Below are 16,489 nucleotides of genomic sequence, written 5' to 3'. Positions count from 1 at the left end.
CATCACAGATAATGTGTCTCTTGTGAGCATGAGTGCTATTCTTTATTTTTGTTTGGATAACACTTCTTTCTGAACGTTAGAAGATTGCCACATGCATTTTTACATTGCAGTATATTGTTAAAAAAAATTAACAGCTAGAAGATGAACAACACAAAACAATGGAAAATTACTATTATACTGCTTTACATTTTCACCAGCAGTCTCTAAGGGTTTTGCAAACACTAATAAGCACATCCTCAGATATTTGAAAACCAGAGAAATATTACACTCTCTAAAGAAACAGAGACACAAAGATGATGATTGACTGTCCCAAGATCAAGCAGTAGGAGAGAGTTATCACTATAAAGAGTCACAGTACCACAGCATCCAGTCTTGTACAGTTCTTTGAAGATGTTAGTGGAAAGAGAGTTTTGTACACATACAAAATTACTTTTGTCTTGATTTCATCTACTTTTAAGAAGCTCCTACCCATTTGGTCAAAGTATTAAAGTGCAATCCTGATGAATGGCAAAACTTTAACTGCCTTCACTCTGAGTTAACATTTGTTCAGCTACAATACTGACCTTTCTTCTGAGAATTTCTAGGGAACTGTGGAAGTGTAGAGTCAGCTCCTCACTCAGCTGATATAAATCACTGGGGTTCTACTAAGTTCAGTAGAATGATCTTTAAACAAATTAGGAATATAGTCCATGAAAAACAGCTTTCTTTCTTTACATATTTAAATCAAAATTATCTGGTGTCTCTCAGATGAGAAAGAGCTGAAGCTGGGATGTTGAAAGGAAGGATTTATTTTCTTTTCTATGCTGAGCATATGGGGACATGCAAAAGTTACCTGGGGATCAGATATTTATTTTCAGAGTAGTCAGTTTCATTTCAGAGCATCAGATGAGCTGTGGTTACATCTGTGAGCATGTTTTTACTTTGTAATTTCAGGTGTGGGGGAGGAACAACTAAGAAACTTGCATGTCATATGGAAGATCACAGGGTGAGAGTGTGCATATGGATAATTTCCATGGAGTAAGTCAGGTGCTTGAAGGTCATACCACAGTAATTTATGTAGCTGCCTAGTAACACAAGCTCAAAAAAACCCTTCCTGGAAAGCATAAGTTACAGCAGGCAGAGGAACTGCTTAGTTAGACACTTTGGCTAAGCTTTTGTTTGAAGACTAAAAGCTGGGAGAAAATGGATGTGTCAGGAAGGCCCTCAATATGCACATCTACGTCCACATTGCAATTTGCAGCTTGGAGTCAGTAAGGCAATCCAATTAACTTTTGCTGACAAATGTAGCTAATATGGGATCCCAAATCCTCTACTAGCCTTGGTGACTAGTTATGTTACACAGAAGTAGGTTTGTACATTGTTTTTACAGGCACTGTAGCTTCACCAGTTTAGAGACCTTTCTAGGTAAAGCAGTACAGTCTTTGCTGCAAACTGCTGACATTAGCAAGGTTTATTCTGTGAAAATACTGACACAGAACATCTTTATACTAGAATATATGCGTCCCCCAGTGCATGCTGAATTGTTTTAACTATACACAAACAAAACCTTAATTGAAATAATTAAATTGGTCCAAAAATCAGAGCATGAAAACTAGGCTTAGAAGACAAAGATTAAAATTCCAAGGAGTACACAGGTACAGTTAGTAAAAAAGGTGTAAAAATGTGCAAAGTATAAATGTAATAGCCAGTACAAGGAGTCTAATTGGCAAACGTGAGACTGGTGCTTGGAGGTAAGTTTTAAGTTTAGTTTGGGGGAGAGCTATTTGTGTGGGAAAGGATGGTTTCTTGAATAATGACTTACTATAATGAGAAGAATGAAAAGCAATTTGGGCACTATTAGCTACACTGCTCAACAGTAATAAGGAGCTTGAAAATTATGTCAGAGAAATGAGATAAAGATGACTATTGTACTGTTGGAAGGCCATCATCTAGTGTAGCTGTGGAGAATAAATGAAAATGGAAACCAGTAAGGAACATAATATGATATACTTATGGTATTTTGTGTTTGAGCTATTAGCAGGTGCAGCTCTACTGGTATCAGTGGAGCTGTCTTCACTTGCTTCACAGCTCAATGTAGTCCTGTATCTATTTTATACACGTACATTTTATAGTCTATGTGCTATAAGAATGCATTGGAAAACTTTTGAAATGCATTAGAGCATTAGAGCGTTAGACTATGTGGAGTAGTTAAAATGTGTACCTGATTTAACTGCTTGCCATCTGGAGCACAAGAGATGAACCTAAACTGTCTGCTGTAATGCATGTAAAGAAGTTTTGGATTTAGGCCCAGATATGAATATACAAATAGATAAAGTTTACAGAACTGTGACACAAAGTCCCAGGGGGTTTCTGGGAATGTCAAAAAACACTCAGCAATCAGAACATATGCCTTCCATGTTAATATATCTTATGCCTCTGTCTCCAAAAGAGATTATAGAGATGACTTTGAAACATGAAAAAAAAGGAAGAGTTTTCATTTAAGAGCTACCTTTGCATATTTTTCTAGACTTAGCTAAAGCTACTCAAATGAAGCGACAGCCTAGGATTTCCTCTAAGAAGGGCTTTTAGCATGAGGGATATAAACCTCTCATTTTGCATCTGGCAAAGTGGTGTGATCACTATGGAAATAGGCAGTGTAGCCTGCATTGCTACATAGTGATCAAACTAAACCTTTTCTAAATTGCTGATCTGCTTTCCTTGTTACAGATGAATACATCAGAAGTAAGTCAGTAGAAGTTGTCTGGCTTAATGACAGATTGGCATAAGAAGACAAACTTTGATTGTTACTCATGCACTTAGGAACTTGTTCCCCTAGTAAGACCTAAGAGCTGGAGAAGAACTAATAACCTATTTATCATGGTCTATGAAGTATGAGGCTGAATCTCCTACTGTACTCTAAATTACCCTGAAAACATCTGAAAACCACTGTTATGAAGCAATTATTAATTTGTCTAGTGCCAGAAATGTATGTCCTACTCATTAGCCCTGCTCAAGTGAGTTTGTGGTTTTAATTGACTTCAGTGTGACTGTTTATGTGAATGAGCAAAACTTTGGCTTTGAGGGAGCAGTTCTCAAAGCTCAAGGCAGAATAATCATTCTGGTGTGAACAGACCTCTAGATTTCTCTAGGTTACCAACTTTCAGTTTAATACAGAGTGTTGTAAGAAAACAACAAAAGGAAAAAGACTACCAATATAACTTTTTTCAAAGAATGGCATGGCCCCAGCACAGGGCTGAGACGTGAGCTCAGTCCTGCCCCACCTGCAGTGGGGTGCTCCAATCCCACTGCCACACCACAGCTCTGATGGCTCACGTGGGGGCACAGAGCAGCCCAGAGCACAAATGTTCAATATTTGCTGGGAGGGCCCAGTGCTGGGAGTGCAGGGAAGGGATTGAGCCAGGCTCACTCAGCACGAGGCTCAGCCCATCTGTATTTAGGGAAGGCATGGGACGTGTGGCCACTGCAGCTCCACGTCAGTGTGGAAGGCAGCAGACAACTGCCCAGTTTCTCCTGAACAACAGCTGGTTATTGTGCTTCTGGGATGTGCATAGTTTCTTCTGGACAAAATCACATTAAATGGGTGTCTCTTACATATGTGGAGATATTTTCTCAATGGTCCTTTTGAGCCATTTGAATTCTTCATTTTATAGCATTACATAAAACCCTTGTAATGATATTAACCTTCAAGATGAGTCTAAATTTGTGCACAATATGCACAAAAATCTGATCATGTTTAAATAAATTATTATAAAGTTCACACAGTTCATAACCAGCTCTGCAGATCACAGAGTTTCACAGTACCTTGTGCATGAGAAACAATCAGAAATTCAATTTCTGAGGTTACACTTTTAAAAACCTTTGATACTGCCCATGAAAATCAATTTCCTCCATGGAAGTTTAGGACTTGGGAAGGGAGTTATTCTCACATTTTTGTGAATTCCTACAGAAATGGAAATGACCTATGCTCCCAAAAAGTTGGCAGGTGACTTATTAAACTTCTCTCAAATCTCCTTCAGGAAGTTAATTAAAAGTCTATTTGGAAATGGCCAGGTGCTTGCTTCCCACAGTGCAAGAGGGAAATCTGTCACCCTGTTTAAAAAATTGTTTGGTTACTCAGGATAAAGAAATAATCATTATACCAAGCTGTGTGGTTTTATGATGGAAAACTGTGGCTTGGTGAGAAAAGTACCAAGGTCAATGCAATGAAAAACCCACAGTGAACTCAGACATGATTTCCGAAGCCAGTGGTGGATGGAGGCCAGGAGAACAAAGTCTTTCCTGTGGTTCACTCGAAAACAATTTTTAAGATTATGGATAAAAATAACTCTCTAGCTTGAGAGAGTTATTAGATTGAAAAAAATATAATTAGAAAATATTTTTTAGATGTTTTATAAGGATTGCTAAGGCTGACAAAATTACCTTGTTTAACACTGGATCCTGTCCTAAAATACTACGGCCAAGTCAACTAACAAGAGAATAGCAGGGCTAAGCCTTTTTCATTCTTTATTCTGCCAAACCATTGCCTCTTGCAATCAGGATTGATTACAAACACCCAATTAAGAGGCATTTGGAACATGATCTGAACACTAATCCTGGGGTTTTTTTTCTCTTTATACCTAATTATCAGCCTTAAGATGGGTATTAGGGCTTTAATTAGTAGATTTACTTTAGGAACTTCTACATAAACTAAGAAATCTATAACATATACATAAATACAGGCATATATGCACAGCCCTAAAGAGGTGCACATAAAATATGCCTATATCCAAGCAGTTTGGTGTGATATATAAGCCTAGACATATACATGACATGTGAGTGCATGTATATCTAGTTTTCAGGCATAATTTCATTCCTTGGAAATAGTGCAAAAGAGAATAATTTAATTTGGGTTCACATTAGCTGTAAAAAGATCTCTATATCATAATTATCAAATTATGATCCAATGTTATAGCTTTCAATAAACTATGATTAAGAAACTAAGAAACTAACAGAAACACATAGGTTTTTGTTCCAATTAGATTAGCAAAGGAGAGGAGGGTGGAGAGAGGAGCAATATGGGGTTGACTGAAAACATATTGAGAGTTTCACGGAGCTAATTCCAACAACTCTGGGTTTCAATTTAGAAAGGACTTAGACCTTTGTTCTGAATTTGTTTATCTCTGTTCACAGAAAGGATGAAGGATTAGGCTTAAGGGAATCCACATTTGACCCTCAAATTTTTCCTGTCTCAAGGGCATCTGGTTGTAGCACATCTAGACAGAATTCTCCTCACAGTTAAGTGTTCAGACTAATAGAAACATCCATATATGATGTTTCTATCATATATACATATGTTTCATATATACATCCATATATTATGTATATATGAAAAACCATATATATGGTTTTGTAGTTTTAACTTTGCTGTGACAGAGGATGCACCCATACACAGAGTGCAATAATGGACTCTCCATCCCACCCCTCAGCCCTGAACACAGTCCTGCACAGACCCTCTAGCTATGACCAGGCACTTTGGTCATGGATTTCCTAATACCTTTTCCTGAGAAAACTCAAACAAAAACCATTACTCTAAAAGAACAAATTGTTAAACAGTTTGACAATAGAGACTTTCACAAGAGTTAAATGCTTGGATAAAAACCAAAGGAATTGTTTCATTACACTGTATAATCAGAAAATAATATAATTTCCAAATTCCTTTAATTCTCATTTAATCCTTACAATAAAATAACAGCATCTTTAAATACTTGTACCTGTGTGTGCAGATACATGTGGAATCTTGTGGCAAAGAGATATTATATATACTTTCATAATGCAAAGTCTTCAAGTTAAAAAAAAAATTTGGGGGTACAAGAGTTTTTTGCTTCCTTGATCGTGCACAGGGTCTGAACTGATTCCTTTCTTTGAGAAGAATTTTTCCTGCAGCCATATGGAGGGTACCAAACAGCAGTGGTCTCCAGAAGGGCTGTCTGGGTCTAGCTGAGTGCTCCCTGAAAAAGCTTTACATGTGCTTAATATACATAGCAGAGAAATGTATAAAGTACACCCTGAAACATGAGATAGCACATGGCCCCCAATCTACTGCAACAACCCATCTCAAACTAAGCCAAACCCACTTGTTTCTTGTTTTAGGAATAGATTGAAGGATGGCCCCCTTCATCCCTTTAGTACTTCCAATTATCTCTTGGTAACCCCAACCAGCTCTTAGGGACAGATTTTTGAGGGAGACAAAAAGGACAAGATGCTGCCTCTTCAGCCCAGGTATGGCCTTTCCAGTGTGTCAGTGCCCACTTCCCACTCTGGCTTTGACAGAGATGTCCAGGTCCCTGCCCGCCTCTGCCTGGGCAGTGCAGCCCAGGGTGGGTGACGTGTGAGTGGATTAGTGAATCCAGTCCAGAGCAAGCAGGGGAGGGCAGGCATCCTTCCAGCTGCCCTCAGCAGGGAGGAGGGGGCATTCCCATGTCTCCTGGATACCTTGTCCTGCTGAAGTCCACTAAAAGGCGCATGCTGATGCTTAGCTGATGGTGCCCAGCCAGTCAAGCCATACTTCTGTTGGAAAGCTCAGAGGCCTTGGCTCCTTCAAGACCTCTCTGCTCAGTGGTGGGCAAACTCAGCCCCTGCCTTCCCCAGACCTGAGCAACTCTGCTCCTGTGCTGCTCACCCTGCCTTGTCAGGGGCAGGCACTGTGCCCGCCGAGCCCCATGGTGGCCAGGCAGAGGGAATTAGGAAGCTCTGACTGACATTTGCTATCCAAACACCGATACAGCCATTAACCATCCTACGGGGCCTGCACTGAGCCCTTCCCCACAGTCACCAGGAATGATGGGGGACAGCTCTGTGGGAGTGGGGGCAGAGTTCCCACTGCTCCCATGGGCAGGGGGGCTGCACTGAGCCCAGAACACCTTGGGGCAGTTTGTGGGAGCAGCTCAGGGCTGTGCAGGCTCCAGGGCCCCTGGGGCAGTCAAGAAGCAGCTGTTGTGTGCAGCTGATGGCAGAACCCTGCTGACAGGCTCAGTGGCAGCCCAGCAGGATCACTCCTCGTGGTTCTACAGCTGGGCACCAAGGACATGGGCACTCTTATTCCCATCAGCTCAGCCCAAAGGGCTTGAACCACCCCTGCACAAAAGGAATCGACACGAGGCATGAGGCCTGCACAAAGCAAACCTTGCTGCATGGAAAAATAGGAACCAGGATTTAGACAAAAGCAAATGAAAGCTTAAACTTTGCAGAAACTGAAGGAAGGCTGAGCCATGACTTTGCTTGCTCCTGTTTATTTTACCAGCCTGAGTTTGTTATACCTACAGTTTTGTAGCATAAATCCATTGACATTATTTAGAAGTAAAATGGATGAATGAATTTCTAACATCATTAAGGTCTATGGGAGTTATGTGGAGCTATACTTTCACCCTGTAGGTCTGAATACCTATGCTTTCTTCCTTACCCAAGGATCTGGAGGAGGCATTTTCTTCTATATAAACAAACATAGATATTTTTTCTCTGTATTCTAGAACTGACCGCAATTTCTATACAGCTCTGCTCTCATTCATGTAACTAATCCCTAGTAAATGCAATATGAAGAGTAATTATCTATGACATCTCTCCTATAACTTGAATGTTTCCAAAATGGGCAATTTTTCCATTCTGAGAGATTTGACAGCACTGTTGTATATAATCCACAAGTGTTAAGCAAGAATTATATTTATTTACTACATCTATAAATGATGGCCATTATAATAATAGTGCTGTGTGGCATATCTCTGAAAACCTTGTAAAACAATACAGTCAAGTCTGGCAACAAAGTTAATAATTTGTCAGTAAGAAAACCACTGTTGGGCTTTTTCTACCCAACCCTCCACCTTTCTTAAGCCCTTTTCTTCTGAAGCTTCACATTCATTTTCTTAATGTTTTTAACCTAGTGTCTGTGAAATTTTTATTGCTCCCTAGATAATGACATCTGATCTGAATGTAACCACACACCTCTTTGCTCAGCAACATTTGTCACAAACCATTATAAATTATCATGCTGATAGTGTGCATTGCTGGGAAACCGGAAAAGTTCCATAAATTCAAAGTACTGTATCAGTGACATTCTTGTTTATTATCTAGGTATAAAGTTTTACTAGATTCAAGATGGCTACATTTACACAGTAGGATACTTCAGCAACACGAGACTTGTACAGCTTGCACTAAGTGCTGAAAAGCATTTACCACATGCAACAAACACTGGAGCATTTTAACTAATATGTGGCCATATGTTTTGTCTCTTCTATTCATTTTAACCGTATTCCTGACTCCAAGAATGCATGCTTATTTTTGGGACTTGCTTGAGAAAAGGCAAAATGGCAAATAAAAACTACTTTTCTCTTAAAGTGCAACCATAATTTCTGTTTCTTGGCTTCCTGACGAGGAGGCATAACACTCATTAGAGCTAAATGTTTAAAGACACTGTGAATTTTTTCATTATATATGTCCTTGATAACAATCTGTGGTCGACATGTTTGTGTACTTCCTGTCGAAACCCAGTATTTCCATAATGCTGGTACAGTAGTCCTGTCTAGAAGATTCTTTATTAGATGAACCTAGCTTGTGTGAACATATTTTTAAATTATTTGCCTATCTTTATTCTTCAAAACTGTGAAAGTTGAGTCCTTTGGAATGCCTCCAGAGAAAAAGGAATTTTCACCATGTTTACTTGAAATTTAAAACAACTCAAATGGTTCTGATTGTCAGAAAAACATACATATATGAATTTTATTAGCAGTCATTTGAGAAATACTTATTCATTAAAGCATAGCATAATAAGTAGGTAAATCAAGGGCATATTCTTAAATTAATTCCAAACCCTAACATACAAAGAGACTAACTGGGAACAGCTTCAGTAACAGCTAGTGCTTAAACGTGCTGCTTTTGATTCTCCCCAGAGAACCAACCTTTCACCAGTTTTACATTTCAATACATCTAGCCCTCCATATACAGCAATATTTTTTAAAGTTAGGTAAAGCCTCTTGATTTTCTTGTTGGCACTACAGAACAAGAAGGTAACCTTTCCAAACTCAAAATGTTTCCCTTCCCGGGCTCAGGGGTTCCCTGTTATTAAAGTTTTTTCAATGCTAACTAAGGTCCAAGTTGCAATGAACAGCATTATAAAGAGGATTTTGGGAGCTAGGCCAGCAAGCTAATCTTCTCTAGTCTACTCTAATTGTATGGGACATTTTTTGTTCCCAGACATGAATTCCCTTATCTCCCATTTTCTATCTGCATTTCATATTTAAGTGGTTATTAATTTCCAGTGCTAAACCTTTCAATAAACTAGACTGTAACCTAAATTACACATTTCTAGATTGCAAACTGGGTTTTTAATAAGCTAAGCATATTAGAGAAACAAAATGTACTTAGCTGGAAAAGAAAAAAATCCTGTGATACATTTATTGCATTAATCACCCGTTGCATTCAATATTAAGTACAAGGAATGTGAATTTTTTAAGTAGATGCTGAAATTTGACCATGGAGATTGCTGACGAATTCCTGTTGCTGAAATAATCTCTCTGGTCCTAAGGTTTTGGTGGTTTTTTTTGTTGTTGATTTTTTTTTTCTCCCCACAAATACAATCCCTCTAAAGTTAAAAACAGCAATTTTCAATATAAATGAAGTAGCAGCTGAGTAATTTAGCATAGCCTAGAAAATTAGCGTTTCAGCACAGACAAAATAATGGTAAAGTCATCACCATCATACACTGCAAACACAATGCAAACAACCCTGTTGAGAGACTTCCTTCCACCCACTACCATCTCATTACTGCTTTGGGCTCCATTTCAGGGGCAGAAATAATGCAGCAGGGAGAGTGGACAATGAACACTGAGAGGGAAGCAGCAGAGGGAGGGATTCAGTCCTTTCCCTGGACCCAGTTCAGCTCAGTCTAGCACTGTTTAGCACAACACTGTGCCACAAAGATTACTTGTTCTTCAAATAATTGTAGGCTGCACACCATTTTACTGCTGCCAAAGACCATGTTGGTTTTACAGAGTTGGAAAAACATGCATTCTAACAATGGACAAAAAGGATTTGACACTGAAATATGCTTGATTTAATTTCTTAATTTCTCTCTATGAAGCAAAGAGTGACAAATATTTTAAAGCATTAGCAGCATTCCACAGAATGAAAGCAAAACCTGTATCAAGAAGACACAGAGAAGTGAACCATTGCCTGAGTACAAGACATTAAAAATTAAAGAATGGGAAGTCAGCGTGTGAACATATGGTGTGAATATGAGCTGCAGCTCCAACACCACAGTAAAAACTCATTTTCACAAAGTTTCATTTTATGAGCACAGGGTTTCCCTGCATTATCACTCAACTATGGCACTGCAATGCTGATCTATAAGTGGTTATAAAATACCATAAAAAAGCAATGAAGTACCACAATGCATCATTAAAAACTTCATTTTAAGAGAAAACAATAATTGTGATCTAAGTAATCAAGTTATTAAATAATAGGACAAAGACATGCATAGTAAAAATGAAGTGCTTGAATACACTTGCTCTCTTTTCCAAAGCCCAACACTCTCATCTCATGGTCTATCACAAGCAGTCCTGATAAACTGAACATCATTTTACGGGACCAAATCCTGTATACTACCGTGAAATACCAAACACCACTGGCTATTGAGTTTAATCTTTCTGACAGGCAGAGAAAATCTTGACTGGTAGCATTAATCAACAGCAACTCTCTTGCAGTTATCAGTAGGGGATAAAAAATTATGATACACAAGAAATATTTAAATAACTATGATAGTCCAGAAAATACTTAAATAATGAATCACTAAAATATTTTCTTCATGCAACAAGCTGGCTGAATTCAGAGGGCATGTTGAAGAGGGGAATGATCTGACCATATGTTGTCTTGTGCAAGCTGTGAGATTTACAGATTTGGGGGAAAGTGGAGAACAGCTTCTGGGAGGTTCCGATTCTCCTTCCCACTTCTGGAAGGGGTGGTCAAAGGGAATGCGAGGACAGGGGATAAAGGGAGCTCAGCTCCCTCCTTTCTCCTCTCAGGGCACTACAGGAGAGCAGGAGGAGGGGAAAGAAAAGCTACTGGCTATAAATCAGCAGCAAAGGGAGAAAGAAGGAAATACGACCATCAGTCCTCCAGTCCACCGCCCCTTGAAGGGTGAGGGTAATTGCCAGACTAACTCTGCGTTAGAAAGGTTTGCCAATTTATAAACGGCCTGTCTCTTCCATGGGCTGCTTGTAGTCGTGGGGGTACAAAAGGCAAAGGAGCTCCTTTTTCAAACTCCAACTCAAACAAGAGACTTACAAAAGGAGAAGGAGCTCCTTTTTCAAACTCCAACTCAAACACGAGACTTACAAGAACAAGCAGGCCAGCAAAGAGTGCCTCACCACAACCGCATCCCCACTCCGCGCATCACCACCGCCCCCGCCCGCAGCGCACCGGGCGGGCGCAGCTCAGACGGAGCTTACAAACCTCAGAAAGCTGCGAAGACGTTTTTAACACGCACACACACGCACACACACACACACACGGACACACACACGGACACACAGACACACTGCCCGCCCCGCTCGCCGCCGGCCCGGAGCTGCCCGCGGCGCTGCCCCTGGCGGCCGGCAGGTGGCGCCGTGGCGCTCCGCAGCGCTCCCGGCCCGCTCCCTCCCCGGCTCACTCACTTGCAGTCGCGGTCCTCCAGGTCGAAGTGCGGGTTGAAGTTGATCATGATGCGCTGGTAGGGCTCCGGCGCCTGGATCAGCCACTCGCACTTCTGGCTGGGGTGGTAGGACTGCGGGTAGCCGGGAGACGTCAGGTACCCGGGGCTTAAAATTTTGATCGTGTCGCCGCACTTGTCTGCGAGGGAAGGGAACACATGGGCTGGTCTCAGTGCCCCCGGCAAGCATCCAGGCGCAGCCTGCAGCAGCACACCCGGCAGACTGCCGTGGGAATGCTGCGGGGCCGCAGCCTTCTTCAGGCTAACTTAGCATCCTTCTGCTTTTAAAGGCATCTGAGCTACTATCTACCGGAGGAAGAGGACTCCCTCCCGTACCCCATTCCTTAAACCCGGTGGCTGGACAGGCAGCAGACAGCAGAAGGCACTCCCATTACTAAACAGTATCCTTTTAAAAAGCCCTCCACTCCAATAGTACCCCTTACAGCGTTATGGCCTTGCCCCTTCATAACTGCGTTCATGTTGGCTGAGAAGGGTGCATGGGACACAATTACCTCCAAAAACTATACTCTTGTTAAGTATGAAGTTTCAAGAAAAGCTGGGAGGAGATGTTAAGAGATGCCATTTGATGCCCTGCTCAGCTGCGGGATAAGTCTGGTCTGTGTCACCGACCATTGGGATTGTATTGGTGGATCCAAGCTCATTCTCAGGACACCCTCCCTTTGTTTTATCAGTCCATAAATCTAGGCAGGTTGAAGCTATCTGTGCTCTTCAAACCCAGGATAGAAGAGAACAAAGTAGCTCTAGTGAAGCAGAAATCATCCGCTATTTACTCTTTCAAGGACGTTTGTTCATGCTTGGAGACTGCATCAAAGTAATGGAGCAGAACAACCTCCCTTCCTCTTCCCTTCATTCCTTCCTCCCCTGAACAACAACAAAGATTTACTTCTAATAGCAAAATAGTTGCAAAAGTTTCTTGAATCACAAAGTGTAATGGTTGCTCCTTTGGGTCAGCATTGTCAGGGTTGCATTTTAAGCTTTATAGGAAAAAAAAGGGACAAAAACATCCAACCCACACAGTCACTCACTTCACTGTCCAGTGCAGGTTTGTGTTATCACTTTTTTTTTACTACTATGGATTTCTTTCTGGGCACCTTCAGGTAGGAAAAACTTTCTCCAAGTGTTGGTTGTTTAATTTTGAGCAATAAAACATGACAGTAAACTATGGACAGGAAGAATGTCCCCACTAAAGCAAGACTATATATCACTACATCTCAATAATGGTATATACAGTCTGCAGTGCTCTATCTAATACATTCCCTGTGAAAGCAAAATGGCAATCCTTGCTCTCAGCATGAATTTATAAATATACAGGATTTTATTGTAGGAAAAAACAGGTCAAATGGAAATGAATGAGGAAGTGCACATCAAAAATGCATAAAGCAACACTCTTTATAGAAATTATTTGCCATAAATTAGGAGGGAAGGGGTTGATAGGTACTCAGATGTATGGTCAAAACCCAGATGCTGCCAAGCATGCTGCTGGGAAAGGTATCTTATTATATTTCTGCTGTGCCTTTGCAAAACAGGCTATTTTCCTCTGACCAGAACAAAAGGCATTGATGCTTAAAGCTCAAAAGCTGTCACTGGTGATCTTGCTAATCCGCTGTCTGGGGCTCTCAGGGAATCTTGCCTTCTCCTCCCTGTGTAAGCCCACTCGGAAAGTGATCTTGTCTCATTAAGCCCACTCCAGCCCTGCAAACATCATGGCAGGGTCTGGCATCTGTTAAATGCCTGAAATAAAGCAGGGCTGCTTCTAGTCACTTGACAGAGTCACTTCAGAGGACGCTGAGGTGGACTTACTACCACCAGCGCTCCTTAATCTGCGACTTCTGGGAAAGTGACAGTGTAATAAGATAATGCGGTCTGCTAGACTCCTTGGCTCTGTGCAATCTCTCTCGCACTTGATTAAGAAGAGCAGTTTCTAATGACTTTGGACCATTAGTTCCAAATAAGGTTAATGAATTAATTTAGTGGACACTAATACTGCATGTAGGTGAGGGTGGCATTAGTAGGTCAGGTAAGTTGTAGAGGGGGTTAATGGCCTTGGTGCCTCCAGCAGGACCACCACATCAGCCACTCCTGGTGGAGGCTTCTGCCCAGCAACTTCCTCTCCTGCTCTGCACAGGGACAAATGACCAACAAGAGCACGGGGGTGGCTCCTTCTGTCCCTCAGAGGTACAGGGTGGCAGTGTGGGTCTGTGTGGGAGGCAGCTGCCCACACCCCGAGCTGGGCTGGGGGATGAGCAAAGGGCACCTCTGGGAGCATCCCCACCCCGGGCTTGGTGCACCCCTCTAGCACCTCTGCTCCTGTGCCACAGCACTGGAGGAGGGAGTTCCTGATTAAACTAAGCAGCCTCCTCAAAACATATTGGGAAAGAGATTAACTTCCATCATAAAATATGTGATTTTAATACTCTTGCTTGACACTCCACTTGCGGTCCCTTATTAAAACAATATACCAGGGTAAGTGGAGGGTGCTCTCTTCTTTTAATTACTTTGATTGAAAACCAGCCAGGCAAAAGTAAATATTTGATAATTAGTTAATAGTAATTGCTCGGGATTTCTCAGGAAAGGAAGATTCACATGAGCTGTTTCATGTGCAAGAGTTAAACGTCAAGCAGTCCCACAATTAGACCATCTTTAAAAATGCATCATGCAGTGAAATATTCACAGTGCCCTGGCATTGTTCGGGGAAGGAGGAGCACGGTGCTTTTAATTAGTTGTGTTTTCAAGGGTTGCCTGACAGTGAACTAGACGCACCACTCATTTGTTCTGGGATTTCTCCTCCTGGAAGGAAGTCTCGAGCTTTCACAGAGCTCAGCTCCCCTCTTGGCACAGTGTAAGTTGCACGTAAACTGCAGACTTGGGAAAGGGGTACTCCGTGTGCAGACTATTCGCAGGTACACACACAGCTAGTAGGAGGCATGATCTAAAAATTTACGCGTTGGAAAACAGAAAGGGCGGGCGGGGAAGAGAGCCTTCGCTTTAAAGCATTCATTATCTTTCAGATATCGGAGGAGAGACGTTTAATTGCCTATGGGACGGGACGCTATTAAGATAATTGGCTGTCCTGATCTAGTGAGAATGAGCAGCCTGCTTTATACAATAACCCAAAAAAGCAGAAAATAAAGTCGGAAAGCAATGTCGGGGAGGGCGATCCTCAGACGAGGGCTGCGCCGCATCCCTCCTCGGGCAGAAAGTTCCCCCCAGCCGGGTTTGTGTGGGTGCCGGTCCCACGGCCCGCCGGGCACCGCCGCCCGCCCCCCGGAGCCCCGAATGTGCCCGAGCCCAGAGCCGCCGTGCCCGTGACACTCACCGCTCCGCAGAGCCCTGGCCAGGGTGAAGGTGAGGGCTGCACAGTGTAGGAGAAGTCCCCAATCCATTTTCCCTTCCGACAGCAGGGAAAGGAGGAAAAAAAAAAAAAATAAAAATGCCTTCCACGCACAACTCTTCCTTAAATCCTCCAGCCGGAGTGAGGAGCAGAAAGCACGGTCCGCAGGGGCAGTCTCGGGGACAGAAGGAGGCTGGCTTCTCTCTGTGCCTCAAGCCGCCCGCATCCTGTCATTTAGCTCCGGCTCCCTCTCCCTTTCCCCACACTTGTTCCTTCTCCAGGCGCCGCTGCCCTTGCCATTCCCAGCGAGACTAGAAAGCCAAATAAAAACGAGGGGAAAAAAATAACAAAAACAAAACCCAACAAACACACAAACAAGACAGACAAAAAATACTGGCGGCTGCCAGCACCTCGGGAGCGCTCTGCTGGGCGAGGGTGCTCTGCGGAGGGGAGACAAGGAAGGGAAAGCGGCCGTGAGCGGGGACCAGCCTGGCGCCGGAGTTTGGCAAACTGCGTCCCCCCTGCCTGCCCCGCTCTGCAGCGGCCGCTCTCCCGCGGGGCCGGAGCCCGGGAGCCCCGGGGCGGCGGCGCCCAGCGGTGCCCGGCGGTGCCCGCACTCACCTGCCCCGGCGGGAGGCGAGCGAGCGAGCGCGCTGCCCAGCAGGCACTGCCGGCCGGCCGGGGAAGTGGGAAGCGCCCGGGCGGCTCCTGCTCGCAGCCTGAGGAAGAGGAGCGCAACTCAGCGGCAATAAGAGAGGCCGAGGAACCGCCGTCTCCCAAGCCCCAGTCCCCTCCCCCTCCCCGCCCTCCTCCTTCTCCTCCTCCTCCTTCTCCTCCTCAGCCCCCCAAGACATCGGCAGCGCGGAAGAACGAACAAACAAACACGGCAAGCCCAGCTCTGGCGCTCAGCCGAGGCGGGGACAGGCGAGGGGGAACGCGCGGAGCGGAGCAGAGGGGGCGGGAGGCGGCGGCCCCGGCACGGCAGGTAGAGCCCATGCGGGCGGCGGCACCACCTGCGCTGCCCCGCCGCCCCTGCCCGGCCCTGCCCCGCCGTGTCCTGCCGTGCCCTGCCCGGCCGCCCCCGTCGCCCCGGCCCCACACACACACACACACACACGCATCCCTCCCGCCTCCCGGCTCGGGACCCCGCGGGAACCCTGCCCCGTCCCTTCCCGGGCCATCCCTTCTGCAACCTTTCCCTCCTCCGCCACCTTCTCCCCCTTCCGACACTTTTTTTTTTTTTTTTTGTTTCGTGAGAGAGTGCGTGTCCCTCGAAGTCCCTGCCCCTTCCCCACTGGGACACCACCGTCCCTGCTTGTCCTAGGGGAAGCAGGCTGTGCTGATGTGGGGTGAGCTGCCAGCACCCCTGTCAGAGCACCCCTAGGTGTCACGCTCATCTGGCCACTGCACATCTGCCTCCC

The 16,489-nt window shown here is 43.9% G+C and overlaps 1 protein-coding gene across 2 annotated transcripts in view; it reads right to left on the bottom strand.

The window, feature by feature from the left end:
- Nucleotides 1-15,543, bottom strand: part of NRP1 (neuropilin 1) — a 113,931-nt gene extending 98,388 nt beyond the window's left edge. For both annotated transcript variants that reach the window (XM_063148625.1, XM_063148635.1), the window contains exons 1-2: nucleotides 15,054-15,543; nucleotides 11,682-11,856 (exon numbers count right to left, since the gene is read on the bottom strand). In XM_063148625.1, coding sequence (XP_063004695.1) covers nucleotides 11,682-11,856; nucleotides 15,054-15,120 — 242 coding nt within the window. In that variant the 5' untranslated portion in view covers nucleotides 15,121-15,543. The remainder of the gene's footprint in view (nucleotides 1-11,681; nucleotides 11,857-15,053) is intronic.
- Nucleotides 15,544-16,489: the final 946 nt, after the last annotated feature.

Source organism: Melospiza melodia, chromosome 1 (genome assembly GCF_035770615.1).
Source record: "Melospiza melodia melodia isolate bMelMel2 chromosome 1, bMelMel2.pri, whole genome shotgun sequence".
Taxonomy (NCBI): Eukaryota; Metazoa; Chordata; class Aves; order Passeriformes; family Passerellidae; genus Melospiza; species Melospiza melodia.
This window is presented reverse-complemented; position numbering and strand designations above follow the sequence as displayed.